The following is a 17,069-nucleotide window of genomic DNA, read 5'->3' as shown; positions in this document are numbered from 1 at the left end:
CACAAACGTTTGCAATTTGCTAAAATCAAGCCAACACACAAGACGTTTATTATGTTCGTCCAAACTTGGAACAAACTCTTGCTGTGATTATGATACAATTAACCTTCCAAAAACCTTTATGATTGCTCATATCAGTGACAATAAAGAACCATCCTTCTCTTTTTTTGGAAAAAAGAAATGAGTCTGATTTTACTTGTATGCTTCTCAGCTTGAAACTCTCACTCGTTTTCTATGTTTTTTTTTCTCCTAGTACTAATTGTATGCAATTCTGATATCCTCTGTGACACAAACATTCAAGATGGTTGGGATCAAATAGTTGTACGTACTGTGAAACTCCTTTCTTTTCAGAGAGATAGGAAATCAAATCTTTGACTGCACATATAATACAACTTACTTAATGTATTAATAATTTTGCCTCTATTGGTTATAGATGAAATTAACTTTGTATGTTGCATATTTCCATGCCATCTGAAGTTAATATCTTTATCTTTTGTTCTTTTTCCAGGTCTTCACCATAGAATATTCTCTAATATGCAAAATTTTAGATTACAAGAAGCTTTATAGAGTATTCTCTATTTTGGGTATAATTTTTAGTTATAGTATGTATTTAGTATTTAAAGATAAAGATACACACTGATTATATATGTAAAAGTAGGTTTCTCAACTTTCCAATGAAAAAGAGACAATTTATGGAGCATTGGACAAATGGGTAGCTTGGGAGACTGAGTTTCCATTGATTGCAGCTGCAAAAGCTTTACAAATTTTCAAGAAGAGGAGCCAATGGTTGTGTGTTATTCAAGTATATTCAGTCTATTGGTATTCTTGCTTTGTATTTTCCAGCTTCTAAAATGCATTCATTGATGCAGGGAAGCTTTATATGTTCAATAAATTTCCATTAATATATATTATATTAAAATAGCCTTGCATTATCATATTTGATTCTATAGAATACTCTCCGTCAGTATTTTAAAGGAACCTTAATGCTATTATTTGTGAATAGATATTTTCAATCAGTATTCTTTGTGAAGTTTGGCATATGTAAAATGAAGTTGCACAAGAATTTGTGATTACATACATTAAATCTATATTATTCGCTTTTACTTTTATATGAGATTCTTATATTATTCAAGTCTAGGAGCATAAATAAATTAATGAAAATATGTTAAAAAATATATATATATACAACATAACAATTTCATTAGTTCTTTTGTTGTATTTCAACATCTGCTATGAGTAAAAATATTTGAGACAAGATATTCTTTAAATTACTCTTTTAAATTATTCTTTTAAGTAACATATAGATTATGATATATATGCTAAATTATTTGTTTCGCTAATAATATTCTAACACATTAAATATGCATTATATTTTAAAAATAATAAAGTAGGTTATATATTATTTTTGTAATATTATATATTATATTCATATTTTAATAATTGTTATATTAAGAATATTATTAAATTATATATCATTGTTAAATTATATTTAATAATAAATTTATTAAAAAAGGATTAAATTATGTATTATTATTTTTATTAAATTATATTTAATAATAATCCTATTAAAATTTAATAACAATAATCACCCTTCTAACAAAATTTCTGTTAAGGGTACTCTGGTCATTTCAGTTTTTTTTCTTATGCTATTACAATTCTATTCCATTCAACCAAACACAAGAATACTGTTACAGTTCTATTCCATTCCATTCAACCAAACAATTGAATTGCTATTACAGTTCTATTCCATTCCATTCAACCAAACAATTGAATTGCTATTACAGTTCTATTCTATTACAACTCTATTACATTACAGCTCTATTCCATTATACTGAACCAAACGTGGTGTAATTGTTTTCCTAACAATTATAGAACCTGGTATTTTGCTTTCGGCAAATTTTGAGCTTTAGGTTTTAGGCTTATTGGATTTCTCAAAACGAATGAACCAATTAAAAGATTGTTTTTAGACCCAAATCTGGACCTTTCTGGCCCAATTTTCAATTCAATGGTCGGGTTTATTTCTAAAGAAAGTCTTATTGGGTTTCTCTTCCGGTTTATTGGGTTTCTGAAGAAAGTTTAGGGTTTATAAGTCCAATTTCTGAATATTCTGTTGTTTTCAGTTTGTCTGATATCTGAAATCCCCGACGACATGGCCAAAAATAGAAACAAGAAGAAGCGAAGCGGCGTTTCTTCAATGGACGTCAACGAAGGACCTGTTCCTGATCTTCCTCAAGGTAGCTTTCACTTTTTTTCCCCTAAAATATTAAAATTCAATCTATAAATAGTAATAAGATTCTGATCTTCCTCAAGGTAGCATTATTGCTTATGCTTTCTATTAAAAAAAGTTGAAATTTTCATGTAAATTTAGGTTTATATGCAGCAATGGACACTTCAGAGACTGGAGGTCAAAAGCCTGATTCTGCTACTGCAAAATTGTAAGTGTTACTTTATCTACTATTTTTTTTTTGTTTGTTAATTTTACAAAAGAAGAAGAACAAAGAATTAGTGATTTAAAGAGGAATTAGTTACTTAATGATTAAAATGGTTGTTTCTCACATGCATATATCATATAGACATAGGCTTACGTATATGTAAGATTGGATTGTGGGTGAAGTCTTTCAGGTGTATTTGGTTGAAAATTCTAGGGATATAATAGCATGTGGAGGTGAATTGTTAATGTTCTATTGATTTGAGATAGTATGATTTAAGGGAAAATGCAAATATCGAGCACAATTCTGGACCGAAAACATGATTGTGAAGTTAATTCTAAATTGATGCCTTCTTGTTTAGATGAGTATTTTCATCAACGATTTTTGCATTTTGATTGGTAGTAAGAGTTGTTAAATTAGTATTTCCGGTCAGCGGATAAACGGAACAAGAGTTTTGGATTCCTTTACACTCGCATTTAGCTCTGGATATGTGCATTTCTGAGTTTATCAGGGATTGTTAGTTTGTTAATGGTGACATGGTGTAATGTTTATGCTTGACCTTGATTCTCTTTGGTGGTTTGTAACTATTTATTGGCTTCATCTTCTCATCTTGCAAGCTTGTTTTACTTTATTGAGATTCTCAGAATTCAAAGCTTTCTTTGGTTTGGTTTCTTAGTGGTGTTTTTCTAGATAATAATACTCACCATAACAAATTTTTTATTGTCATAGAAAAGTTACGGTCGCATTGCGTATGCCTATTAACCGGATTTCCATTTTTGAAATGATTTTCTTTGTGGCGTGTGTTGATTACATTGTGCTTATAAATTTACGAATGAGCCCAAGCCCGAAAGGGATTTCCATTTTTGAAATGGTTTTCTTCGTGGCTTGTGTTGATTACATCATGTTTATAAGTTTACGAACGAGCCCAAGCTCAAAAAGGATTTCCATTTTTGAAATGATTTTCTTTGTCGCGTGCTTTAATTACATCATGTTTATAAGTTTACGAATAAGCCCAAGCCCGAAAGGGATTTCCATTTTTGAAATGATTTTCTTCGTGGCGTGCGTTAATTACATCATGTTTATAAATTTACGAACGAGCCCAAGCCTGAAAGGGATATCCATTTTTGAAATGATTTTCTTCGTGGCGTGCGTTAGTTACATCATGTTTATAAATTTACGAACGAGCCAATGCCCGAAAGGGATTTCCATTTTTGAAATGATTTTCTTTGTGGCGTGCGTTAATTACATCATGTCTATAAATTTACGAATGAGCCCAAGCCCGAAAGGGATATCCGTTTTTGAAATGATTTTCTTTGTGGCGTGCGTTAATTACATCATGTTTATAAATTTACGAACGAGCCAATGCCCGAAAGGGATTTCCATTTTTGAAATGATTATCTTCGTGGTGTGCGTTATTTACATCATGTTTATAAATTTACGAACGAGCCCAAGCCCAATACACTGTTGCCGTTACGGAACATACTAGTTTAAAAGCCGTCATCAGTACGCGTCTTTGTTTAACTTCATTCTATTGTGTCATTGTTATCTCCGTTCTCCGTTTCACCAAATCCCTAACTTTCTATCTATCTTGAAATAGAAAGACGAAGAAGGGACGACCGATGAAGAGATCGAAAAATGTTCGGAAGATGAAGGCCGTGGAAAAAGCTATCGCTAAGAATGAGAAGTACGCCGAGAAAAGCTCCAAGACCGAAAGCAAGAAATCAAGAACTCAATCAGCTAAACTTCTATATGACTGAATGTGTTTAAAGAATTTTATTTGCCAAATGAACTTGAATTTGCTGTCATTTATAATTTAGCTGCGCTTAGGTTCATGTATAATAGTTACAAATTTTGCAATTACAACTGCTTGCACTGTCATTCATAGCTTAAAAGTATTTGTTGAGGATTGGGGTATTCCATTGCAATAGAAGAATGTTTTGAAACACATAGTTTTATCTGAGTTTGAGTTCGATTTTTGATTTTGTTGGTTGAATTACTCTCATTAGTTCTACATAAACTTTACGTGGTTTTTAAATTTCACAAACAGGATTATAATGTCATATACAATTTGTCATGTCGTATTTTCATAGTGTATATGTCATATTTTCGTAACGTATTTGCTTTGTATAGAAAAGTTCAAAAATTAGGTGCTGTGGAAATAGGTGGCTGAAAAGGGGCTGAAGCATCTTTTGCATGTAACCGTCGAGGCCAACACCTGTTTGACGTAGGAAGAGGAATCCGTGTCTCTTAAAAAGCTCCAAAACCACCAAAGGTTTAATCCACTACAAACATGCCTAGCTGTTCTCTTAACCATTACATTTATGGCAATACACTATACACCTAAAATCTTACCTGTACCTGTGTCTTTTTAAGGTTAACAGGTATTTTAAATCTGTATTAACTATAAATAGTTCATTTTAATTGTCTGTATTCATCATTTATCCTAGCTGTACATGTATGTATTTAAGATTAATAGGTATTTTGCATCTGTATTAACCAAAGTAGTTCATTTTTACTAATTTATATTTATTTATGTTCACACTTGGTCTCCAGAAGCGTTACTGAAACAAAATTTTAAAAAAGAAGACACGTATAATATAGACAAAAAAAGAGTCAAATTTTTATAATAAAATAAAATTTTCTCAACCATTAGATTAATCCAACGGTCCAGAAAGGGTGGAAGAGTAACCGAAAAATGATAGGAAGAGGAGCAGAGTAGCATAGCCGGGGGCGTATCTATGTCGATGTCAGTGCGACTAAAATTCTGACAAATATTTGTAGTCTTAAAAAACTGTCATTATCTCAAATACCCTTTTTTATGTTCACTCTTGTAAGTGTCATATCATTGTAAAAGAGAAGAAAACAGCAAAGAAATCCTTTCAAAAGCTCTCTCTTTTGGTTTACTGTTTGTTTGAGTGAAATGGCTGCTCCTACAGTTTTTATCGGAACTTGTTTCCATTGTCAATCTCAATCTGATGTCTTCTTCTCGGGTTGGCAGCTTCGTGACGGCAGTTTCGCCTTGCTCTGCCACCCCTGTGGGTAAGCTTTTTTTACGTTTTCTTTCACTTTGAATCTCACTTGTTTTCCAATGCATGTTGTTTTTCTTTTCACTTCTGAATGTGTCTGTTTCTTTTTGTTGGGTTTTGATGTTTTCTATTTGGATTAGATAAAGTTTGTGTTTTGTTTTTGGTTTTCACTTTTGATTGTTGTGGCTTCAAGTTCAACTTAAAACTCTTTAATACAGATTTTCAACCAAACCTCCTGAATTAAAATTGGGTTTGTCTCCTTTTCTGTTTTGTTTATTTGTTGTTTATAACATAGGGAATTCCAACGTAAATCTCTATAGTTAAAATTTTTATCTTTTAGTATTGTATTTATTTATCAGACATATGACATATCAGGAACAGGAAGATGGATAATTAATACACTTACATATTTACATTTTTCCATGTTTGTCGCCAGGATTAAAAGCTTGAGAGTTTTTATGGTGTTACTATGTGAGAACTTGAAAGTTGTGTTAGTAGATAAGGATACAATGTGAAAAAGAAGATGAAATTGTTTCATTTTCAACTTGATTTGAAAGAGGCGTATTGTTCCCTAATTTTCATGTTGGTTTGTTGTTTAAAACAAATTGGCCACATTAACTTTGGTTGATCTGAAGAAAAGAAGTTAAATTTGTGGTATAAACTGTTCTCTGCTATGGATTGCTTTGTGCTTAAATATGGTTTTTGTTTTCTTGGAATATGATGCATAGAGAGGTTATTTCTTCCCCTGCTTGTAAAGTGTAAGCCCCCTCAGGTTGCTCACAACTTATCTTCCTTGTTCTTGGCTGTTTAGGCCCATTTTAATTGCTTAGATCTGCTATGCCTTTTGATGACATGGATTCCTTTTGTGTTTCTTTTTGTTAATCTAAATTTGATAGTAAGGTTTGGTATTGTTTTGCGGGGGCTTTTTACCCTCCATTTGTCAATTCTGCCTTTCTTTTTCCCCTTTTACGGATTATGTTCGAAGAGCAAGCTGAAGAAAAATGGTCAAGAAATCCTGGTGTTTGCTGCCATTCTTTGTCTTCACATACTATCTATTGCTTCTTGTCATATCGGCGACTAAGGTGAATTGGAGATTCAACTACCAAAGAAAGTAACAGGAAATTCTAGAATAAGTTGTAAATAGGATATCACATAACAAATTTATGGAGTAAGCTCTGTTTCTATTCCATTATTGTTATGAGTAACTCATTCATCTAATTCCTTTGTTACAATAAGTTACTTTCATCAGTGCGCTTCTCTTTAGCCTTCCTTATTTCATTTATATTTGTTTATTTATTTGAGAAATTTGTTAATAGAACAGTTGGTTTTTGATAAGCATTTCAGGAAGGCAGGACATGATGGTTAGTTTCCCTCTCATGACGTGTCTTGTCCGTGCATGCATAATTTAAACAATACTAATATAAAGAAAACAGTTCTTCTAGGGTGACTATGAATTGTAATCATCAATTCACAGGGAAATTAAATGGTATTTGTTAGTAAAGATAAGGACACCATAAAATGTGGCAAAGCCTAAATACTTCAGTTTATTTTAAACAATTTCTTCATAACTTTGAATATAAATTGAGGCATTTGCATAGAATATGGGACATCAAGCACTGATTCATGATGATAATTAACTCTATTCGTAATAATGTTCTTTATTTCATAAACTAATTGGATAAAGAAGACTGTCTCTCATATCTTGAGAAGCTCCTTTCATGTAGGTTGTATTTCTATGTTAAAACGTAATCATATAGTGCAAGAGATCCTTCTATATGGAGCTTTTTGTAAAGCTCACTAAAGATTTAATAGAATGGGCTAGTCTAACGATGAACCACAATTCTGGTTTTACCAGTGTTTGGACTAGAAATTTCTTTAGGTGTGGCCAGTAAATATTGATGTTATAGGTTGAATTGTTAAGAGGCACCGAACATCTTTGGGACTTCTATACATATAAATTTATAGAATGTTCTTTATTATTCGTGCTCTTTCTTTGCCAAATAGTAGATTGCTGTTTACCATATGATTATTAGGAACGCTTTTCATTGTAATAATACATTCCATATTAGTATGCATCTTTTAAGGGGATAAAAATGTAGTATTTGGTTTTGACTTAAATGGCTTTTCGAATATTGAGATCGAGTTGGTATTCATTCAAAAATGATGGAACAATTAATGGTGTCAAGAAAACGGTAACCGTTTTACTTGTATTAAGTATAATCTAAGAGGCCCAATCGATAATAGTCTCTCATGAGAAGGTAAACACTTTGAGATGCATTCAGATCTGTTTATTGCTTGAGTACAGATGTTGGCAATCTGAATAATGTGCATTGTCTTTTGGCAACACATTAATGCTATTTACCGTTAAGAGTGACTAAAACATTTATGAAAATGGATTCAAAAGTATGATGTTTTCGGTAAAAATGATGATTGTATGTCATAGTTGGTTTAATTTTGTCTTACTAGAAAAAACCAAGAAAATCAGCATTCTTTCTGGAATCTTTTGGTGCATTGTCAAATATCTGTTTGGTTATAGTGAGCAGCGAGGCGGGCTTTATATAATGAAACGACGTCGTATTTCTTATGCTTTTAGTAGCGTTACTCACGCTGTTGCTATAAAAGTTATTATATTATGTTGATCATTTTCCCTTACTTGCGCTACTGTCTTACTCTGTGAACTGTCTCTTCATGCGTTAGAGTTTGTGCACGTGCGCCACATGCTTCAACATTTAATGCTGTAAACTAAAATGCATCATTTAGGAAAGTGATAAATATATCAATATTATCTTAAATTTCTTTGGCTGAATTTTCTTGCATGCTAATGATGGCACGGAACAATTTTTATTTGTAATAGCTTGCCTATTTTCTAGAACAGGTTGTTAATAAGGTTGCTGCGGCGGACATCTTCTGCCTGATTGCTGCTTTTCATTTTTGTGTGGCAGTTTGTTTCTTTTCACATTGGTTTACTTGTGATTCTTCAATGTTTTTACAATATTAAAGCTTGAGCTTAGGCTTTGCTTTTGACATCATGGATTCTATGTTAAATTTTTGCGCATGCATCTGCTTGGTTCTTAGAAATTTTTTTTGATAGGTTTTGTTTGAATATGGTATCCTTATTTTAGCATCATTTGTGTTCTCAAGAAAGTAACATTGGGAAGCCTGGAAAAAGAATTTGAGTTCATTATCTCTGTAGTGTTCATAAACAAACTGACTCTGTCTTTTGCAAATTCAGTTCTGCTTTTGTCGAAGGAAGGTTCTGTGAGACTTTTCATCCTGAAGCCTCTGGTTGGAGAGAATGTGATTCTTGTAACAAGGTAAGATGAAAATTCTTATCAAATTTGCATTTTCTTTTCCCAGGTATGTAGGTGATTGAAAAGAACTTCTCTCCAGGTTATTTATATTTAATTAGATTTTCGAGTCTGCAAACTTTATTCTCTAATGCGTAATTTTTCTTCCATTTGCTGCAGGGAATTCATTGCGGATGTATCATGGCTGCTCATTCATATGCAATATTGGACTTTGGTGGTGTGAAATGTCTGGAGTGTTGCTTGAATGAAGCTCTCGTAAGAGTCAACTATCTGGCCATTCTATCTTTGTTTTCATGCCCTTTTCATGTTTAACTAATATTTTATACTGAATTACAGTCTATATAATATGCCATTATCCTTAAAATAAATGTTTCAAACTTCAAATGAGCATATATTGGACTTTGATTTCTTCTTATTCCTTGTTAATCTAAAAATAGAAGTTATCAAAGTCTAAAAAACATTTTCTATTTCAGGCGCTGCACAGAAACTCACCAACCTTCTCGAACCCCGAGGAGATGCAGGCATCGGACTCTCATCCAAAGGCATCGGATGACACAGAGGAAACCGTGACTGGTTAATTTTCAATCTATCTTACATTTTGGAATGAACTATTTTTTCTTTTAAATACTGTTCATAGTGGGGATGGACTGGCGTACATGAAAATATGAAGTCTGATATAGATTGTTCATAAATTTCTCCTAGGAATAGGAAAAAGGTTTTCAACACTCATCCAAAGTCTTCACTTTTGGTTGTAAGGTGGGGATGGGAGGAGGTGGGGAATGAGATATTACAATTTTCATAGCACTTGTAAAATTTAAGGCTCGTAGATCTGCACAAGTTTATCCTTTTTTTTTCGCCTTGCTTATGAAATCAAATGAAATCTTAGTTGGGGAAAATATAGGCTAAAAGATGTGCTTAATCCATCCTAAAGTTGGAGTCCAGCTGATTGTGGGAAATTTAAGGCCCTTAGATCTGCACAAGTTTGTCTTTTTCTCTTTTCTTATGCAATCAAATGAAATCCTGATTGCGGAAAACTCCCATACCAAACAAATGTAATATAGGCTAAAATGATTTGCTTAATTCATCCTAAAGTTGAAAGTCCAACTGATTGTGGGTAGTGTTCTTGATAGGAAGAGTATTTTTGTTATCCTTTTTATTCATAAGAAATCAAGGACTGCTTGTGGAAGTTGCTTAATTTTATCTTACTACTCCAGCATTTACAGCAATATAGCTTGTCATTTATATGGTTTCCAGTAGGAAGGAAAACTGACTCCTTCACTCATGTTGCTGGAATTAAAACTAGGGGTTGATCCAATTGCATCACCTGATTCTGTTGCACTCAATGCCTCACCTGATAAGATAGGCACTCCTACTCCCGGAGCAGTTCCTGCAGCAGAAACTGAAGGAGAGTCCTCCGTGAATTCACCTGCTGGAACCAAAAAGTCCCGTAAGAAGAAGGGTCGCAAGAATCGGAAGGATGCCTCTAAACAACATCAAATCCAAGCGAGGTACTCGCCAAAGACCAGCCCAGAGGAGCTTAGGGAAATATGCAGACAGTAACTCCTAACCTTGACTTTATATCTATTGTGCTGTTTTCCTTATTTTTTGAAGGATTATTGGTTGTCTGACCATATGACATTTGTAGTAGTCTAACATTTATTTACTGTGTTACTTTAATATTTAGCTTGATATAGCTTTAATGCAATATCCTGGTTGATATTGAATTTGATGTCTTAGAAATTGAGACTTAATCATATTTCAGGGCCAAATCAAGTCTTATCCCTTTGTTTGAGAAAAAATTGACTGCTAGTGATGTGGACACCAGGAATGGGCGCCTTGTGTTACCAAAGAGATGTGCAGAGGTAAGTTTTTGCAGATTATTATTTTTCTTTTAATTTCTTCAATTTGTATGCATTGGAAAATAAATTAAGTTTCTTGATGGAGATTGTGATTGAGCAGTTTTTTAATGCATCATTTGCATTTACTGTAATTTAAGTTTCTATTATTATTATTATTATTATTATTATTAGTACTAGTACTGCTGCTGCTGCTGCTGCTGCTGCTGCTACTACTACTACTACTACTACTACTACTACTATTTGCATTTAACTATTTGAGCTATATATTAGCTGCAATTTGGTCTTTATATGTATATATATTAAATACATTATATATGAGATCTAATCTGGCTACAGCATATCCACCATATTTGATTTTTTTTTTCCTGGTAAAGAATAGATGTATTTCTTGTATTGAAAGAGACTACTGCAGGCTTATTTCCCAAAGATTTCGGGGCAACAAGGAATCTTCCTTACTGTGCAAGATACAAAAGGAAATGACTGGGAAGTTTTCTACCGTTATTGGTCAAATACTAATGGAAAGATGTATGTCCTTGAAGGCCTTAAGGATTACATGATCATGATGGAATGGGAAGCAGGTGATACAGGTAAATGATACAAGTGTCTAATGATCCCCTTTTCATGGAACAAGCATTTGAATTGTATATTTTACTTCTAGTTTCTTCATTCTATCTTACTATTTAGTCCCAAAAATTTAGAAATTTTGAGTATAGTTGTGCTTGCTAAACAATAGTCCCAATTATTGAATGTGTAGGTGAATTACATGTTAAATTTAGTAGTGACAGTTCATGCATGAGATAATATTTCCAGCTATGATTTACTGATGAAATTAGAGATGAATACTCTAATGTATTGAGGAAAAACTCTCTCAAAGTATATATTTCTAAGTATATATTTCTTAGAAATATGTACAACTATATGTACATGTAGGATTAAACAACTAAGGAAATAATATCTCTTAATTAGAATCTCTCAAAATATCAGCGGTAATCTCTAAAGATACTATTTAATAATATCAAATAATCAAAGATTCTCCACATTTACTTTATTAGAAAAAAAGCTTCAAGATTTATTTGTTTCACCTGAGAAATATGATGTTGCTAACTAATTAGTGACTTTGAGTGATCAAAATGTCAGTTACATTTTATAAGAGAGAGGAAGATGAAAAGCTGTTCATGGGATTCAAAAAATATCAGGCTCCCGAATCTGCTCAGAAGGTATGCGTGCTAATTCAGTCAACTTATTTTTCTTAGAGTGTCCGTGCCTGGTAATTGCATTTGCTGGTATCCATTTATACATCTGCTTCAAATCTATAATATGTCAATTGTTCAATGGTTGATGCACTTCATTCCAAGGTCAGTTATATGCTAGGATAAGGCTCAAAATAGGATTATCATATGATAGCTTTGATACTGATGGTAATAATAGTAAAAGAAACAACACAAAAACCATAATTCCTGTTTCCAAATGAATGGCATAAAGCATTACTTAGTGTTGGCAGCTTTAATCAGAAGGAAAGAAAATGAGACTGAATTTCTTTAGTATTGACTTCACGGTAGGTCCTTAATGATAGTATCAATCCACAAAAGGTAATGCAAATTCTTGAAATGCAGTTAAGACATATGTATTGGCCCGTTTATCCAGAATGATATTGTCTTCAAGTTCATCCTAATACAAATCATTAACATTCATTTACTAATTACCTTCAGAAAAGAAAAGGAATGTATATCTTCTTTGTTTCAGTCTTTTGAGTATTATTTGATGTGTACAATGCTGTCACTGTCTTCTTTGTTTCAATCTTTCATCTCAGTAGAATAGTTTGTATTTCTCATGATGCGAACAATTTCAACATGATTTGTCAAGAAAAGGTTGTTTTACCGTCCTAAGATTTCACACTTTCTTTTGCAGAGCTCAACTTGATGTCTGAAAGCGACTTTACCTTCAAAGGCCAGTAGTCTGAATCTGGTGCTTTTCATCGAAGGTGTTGGAAGTTCCTTTTTATACATGCTGTCATCGGTCAGCGAACTAGTATGTTATAAATCAAGGAAGTTTGTTTCTTTGTGGCTGGAAAACTATTATGTTTCTTTGTGGCTGGAAAACTATGTTTCTTTTGTTTTTAGTCTATCTTCAGAGTGACTGTTGCAATAAGCTTGGTATGCTACTTTGCAGTACCCTAGGGTTGTTTTCAAACAATTTGCTTGCATGTTAGAAAATTGAACCATAGTAGTTATATTAATAATCCTTGTCCTAAAATCGTAATACTATGCCATGAACTCAAATTGCATGCAACTTGACACCAATAAGTATTAAAAGGTGTACTGGTTCATGCCTTGAGCTATATTTATGCAATTTACCAACCCCCTCCCCCCAAAGAAAAAAAAATATTTATGTGCTGGTTCTTTGAAGGTTTTTGAGCATCTTAGTTCTTTTAATTGGAATGATGAATTTGGTGTTCAAACCTTAGGAGTAATCAACAAAGAACGGAGCAATTCACTGATAGCTCTATTACTAATAACACTTTGAAGAATATGTCTTCTTACTTTATGATGTTCGTGTGGAAAGAAGAGTATGCTTTAATTCTTAGTCTTGAAAAATTTTAGAAAAAAGAAACGAAAATCAGTACAAAGCTTGAAAATATCACAATCTTACAGTGTATGTATTCAAACAATATGTTCTTGACGTAAGATGATTGATCTTGAGAAAGGAAATGAAAGCTGATGTTTTAATTTTGGTCTAGAATAATATCTAAAATCTAAAGTGTTAGAATCATCAAAACTAATGGTAAAAAACCATATTAACTACAATGATCAGAATGCAAAAAGTTCACTACCTTTAGTATGTAAGCAGTTCAATAAAAAGAAGGTAGAGTCAATCTAGACTAGTCAGGGCCCGAAGAATCACCAATCGAGTATGAGAATATCTCTAAGTTTGTTTTGAATTAAGTTTTTAAGAAAATGTATTATTTGTTGAAGACCTCGTAGCGTTGTGTGGCTTAATTTGTAGTTTTACAGTCATATAGAAAATCACCAATCAAGCATGAGAAAGATCTCTAAGTTTGTTTTGAATTAAATTTTTTAGTAAATGTATTATTTGTTGAAGACCTTGTAGCCTTGTGTGGCTTAATTTGTAGTTTTACTGTCATATAGGAAACTTCTGTATACAATTTTCTGAAAAATCCAACATGGATCTCTCTTTGTCCTATGGAAAGAGATTGAAGTGAAGATCTTTTCAAGTCTTGTGGTTGATTTTAATACAAAAGGGATTCTTCGGTTCATCTTTTAAGCTTGAAGAAATTGGAATTCACATTAATACTTCACTGAGTATTTGGACGATGAATATAACATAACAAATTTCTAGATATATTGAGTCAAAAATATGGATTTTTTTATTCTTCCCACTAGTTTCCTTCATGTCATGATTTGCTAATTTCCTTTCACCTTTCGTTCTAGTTTTAGTTTCTTTAAAATGCATTATGTTAAGATATCTTATGAACAATAATACATGAACCTATTGAAGACGAAGTGCGACTCATGTTTGATGTTGCCTTCGTCCTGCTGTAAATTTGTAGCTCCTGTCACGGAAGATGCAAGTGATTGGCATGAATGATAAGAAGACAAAAGCTTATATTCTGTCAGAATGATGATGGAAACCTTCATTATCGGCAACTGAAAAATGTCACTTGCATCGTAATTAAGCTAGTTCAAACTGAGTTGTTACTTGTGAATGATCTAAATCCGAGATATTTTCCATCAAAATTTTCGTAGTGGGACATACTGAGTTGGCTTCTTTTGTTTCTAATCTATAATTAGTAATGCTATCAAGTTTAACCATTATTATACTTAAATGTCAAAACTCAGGAATCTATTCTGCAATTAATTCAGTAAGCTATATTTAGTAATAAACTTCACACTGCATTAATTAATGCCTTTGTTTGGAAGTATTATTAAGTTCCTTATCTGTCTGCGATTTCTATAATCTGATATCATATATGGAAATTTGTTAACAGAGATTATTTTGACATCTTTATTCTATTAATGAATTTTTTCTATATTTATCAGTTATTTAGCTACACATGCTTGTGCATGCATACATCATAATCTGTCTCGTAAATTCATAATATTTGGTCATATTACATTGCTTAATGATTTCTAAGACATTTCCTGCAAACTAATGAAAAACAGTCTTTAACCAGATAATATTTGGTCATATTACATTGTTTATTGGACCTGGAAGTTTATTACTTTGTGTATGTATCATGTTTGATGGTCATGTTTTTGAACCCTATAACTAGGAAAAATCCTAAAAGTCATATAGAACAAAATAAAGGTCACATTTTTATGAGTATGGGAGTTACAAATAGCTTTGTCAGGTATTAAGCCTCTTGCCATTTGTTGATTTAATGTGGATTCTTATATGGCAGTTACATTTTTGTGTCAGGGTAGGTTCAAGGACATATGAAAGATACCTCGCTTCGTAATATGGACAAAAAGAGGGAGTATCCTTGGCATGTCAAACACTCGTACGTTTTTCCACTTTGATGACATAACAAGAAAAGCTGTTCGACTGGTTGACAATTGTTGGGTTAGATTTCAATTCTGATTCCTACCCCACACTGCATTCTATCTATATAGCCTGAAAAACTGAGGTATCTTCCTTTCTTCTTTTTTCTTGAAGCTGAGATAAATAAATAGATATGTTCTACAATTTAAATAATGAGATTTATACACATTCCTTGTCTCTGGCTGGTATCTTGTATTCTATCAATGTTCTTACAAGAATGGAGTGTTTGCAGTAATACTGTTGGTTCTTTTTATTATGTTCACAGGTCATACCTATAAGAAACGATTAATTGAGGATGGTTTTAAATGACAAAAAGGCCAACTTTATGATTTGGTAACACAGATGCTAATCTTGCACAATTTCTGGTATTGTAGGGGGATGCAGTAGCTACCAAAGTAAACATGTAATGCAGTAGGTACCTTGCTCAATCCGTTCTGGATTTCCGTATCCTAACTGGGAATGTTTTGGAATTCAGGTCAGATGTACAATTTTTTGTATTCACAATTTGTTTAATCTGATGAAGATTGTAACTTGAGACTTATTGGATTTGGTCAGATTGTTATTATCTTTCCTTCAAAGAGAATTTTGTACAACACAGTCCAACAGCAATGAAGTGAGTGCTGCTGGCTCCGTGCAATTATCTATAACAGCACAAATCATGAGGAAGTGAATAATGTATCTGCATATATACATATATATATTCTCTGTGTCGTGTTAGTCTCTTGCTGTATATCCTCTCGAATCAGAAGGATCCTTGGTTTGAACTGTAAACGAACTCAGTTTTCTGAGAAGAGTAGAATTTGGAAAAAAGAAAAACAGCTTATGATGAGAACTTTATAAGCTCTTTTTTTGTGGATGATTGTTGTTGTTGTTGCTGTCTATTTGTTGGTTTCCATGGGAAAATTAGGGGTCCTGAAGGCTGTGTTCCTTGCACAATGGCAAAACTATGTCAATTAGGGGTCCTGAAAGGCTGTGTGTTCCTTACACAATGGCAAAACTATGTCAATTAGGGGTCCTGAAAGGTTGTGTTCTTTACACAATGGCAAAACTATGTCAATTAGGGGCCCTGAAAGGCTGTGTGTTCCTTGCACAATGGCAAAACTATGTCTTAATTTCAGTTACAAGTTGGGTCAGAATGTTTTAAGAATTCATATGAAGTGGAAGCTGACCGGGCCGGCATAGGTCATGCCCAACTAGCAAAAACTTGTTTGTGCCCGATCCAACAGGCCCAATAAACCTTATTAATAACCATTTTGGACACATGTTCGGTATACATTAATACTTCAAAAAATATTTTTACCGATCAGTGTCGAGTGTAGTATTAAATAGTCAAACAAGAAAAAAAAAATCATGTTTGAATATTAGAGATCACTTGAAAAGAATAATTACGAATTTCTAAAAAAATAAAAATGGATTTTCCACCGAAAGAAATCCATCATATTATGACAAGTTTCCTTCCAGTTAGTTTCCAAAATAATTAACAAATTTCTATTTAGTATCACAAATAATGTGTCACCTTCCAAGAGAGAAAAAAAAAGTAGCAATTTCAACAAATATGTATATATTTGAGATGCTAAATCTGAAGATATGTGAAGCAGATTCAACCAAACTCGACCAAATCTTTGACAAATTTTGGACATTACAATAATTTAATGGCAGGAAACGAACATCGTATAAGATTTTTGGTAAATCTAAAATGATGCAAATGAAATGACATCAACGTAACAACAACCCAATATGTCCACTAACCTAAAAACAAGGTAACACTGCAACCTCACCATTAATAAATGCAATGCATTGCAAGCGGTTTTTTAGTGACATGTAGGGGACGCCATTGGCCTAATCTTATGCATGCTATAAATTATGAAATACTATCGGTGAAAAATTTTA

At 32.7% G+C, this 17,069-nt stretch overlaps 1 protein-coding gene across 7 annotated transcripts; it reads left to right on the top strand.

The window, feature by feature from the left end:
- The first annotated feature begins 2,005 nt into the window (after positions 1–2,005).
- LOC105779582 (B3 domain-containing transcription repressor VAL1) lies at positions 2,006–16,038 on the top strand. Of its 7 annotated transcripts, none has more exons than XM_052630986.1 (15): positions 2,006–2,231; positions 2,378–2,432; positions 4,028–4,698; positions 5,425–5,465; positions 8,685–8,766; positions 8,920–9,015; positions 9,234–9,333; positions 10,064–10,316; positions 10,523–10,622; positions 11,032–11,206; positions 11,757–11,836; positions 12,528–12,647; positions 15,057–15,264; positions 15,554–15,654; positions 15,735–16,038. In XM_052630986.1, exons 6-12 carry the CDS (start codon positions 8,941–8,943, stop codon positions 12,537–12,539), a joined length of 795 nt encoding a protein of 264 aa, XP_052486946.1. In that variant the 5' UTR covers positions 2,006–2,231; positions 2,378–2,432; positions 4,028–4,698; positions 5,425–5,465; positions 8,685–8,766; positions 8,920–8,940; the 3' UTR covers positions 12,540–12,647; positions 15,057–15,264; positions 15,554–15,654; positions 15,735–16,038. The 7 variants fall into 7 exon arrangements, with proteins under 7 accessions (XP_052486946.1, XP_052486945.1, XP_052486942.1 ...); XM_052630985.1 differs by having other exon boundaries at positions 2,038–2,231; positions 4,024–4,698; XM_052630982.1 differs by having other exon boundaries at positions 2,053–2,231; positions 2,366–2,432.
- Positions 16,039–17,069: the final 1,031 nt, after the last annotated feature.

Source organism: Gossypium raimondii, chromosome 1 (assembly GCF_025698545.1).
Source record: "Gossypium raimondii isolate GPD5lz chromosome 1, ASM2569854v1, whole genome shotgun sequence".
Lineage (NCBI taxonomy): Eukaryota > Viridiplantae > Streptophyta > Magnoliopsida > Malvales > Malvaceae > Gossypium > Gossypium raimondii.
This window is presented reverse-complemented; position numbering and strand designations above follow the sequence as displayed.

Excerpts from the sequence above, each read along its gene's own strand:
- LOC105779582 (XM_052630986.1), top strand. The coding sequence starts at position 8,941 with ATGGCTGCTCATTCATATGCAATATTGGACTTTGGTGGTGTGAAATGT. Across the intron at positions 9,016-9,233 it reads GTTGCTTGAATGAAGCTCTC|GCGCTGCACAGAAACTCACC; the intron begins GTAAGAGTCAAC and ends TTTCTATTTCAG. Across the intron at positions 11,207-11,756 it reads ATGGGAAGCAGGTGATACAG|TTACATTTTATAAGAGAGAG; the intron begins GTAAATGATACA and ends TCAAAATGTCAG.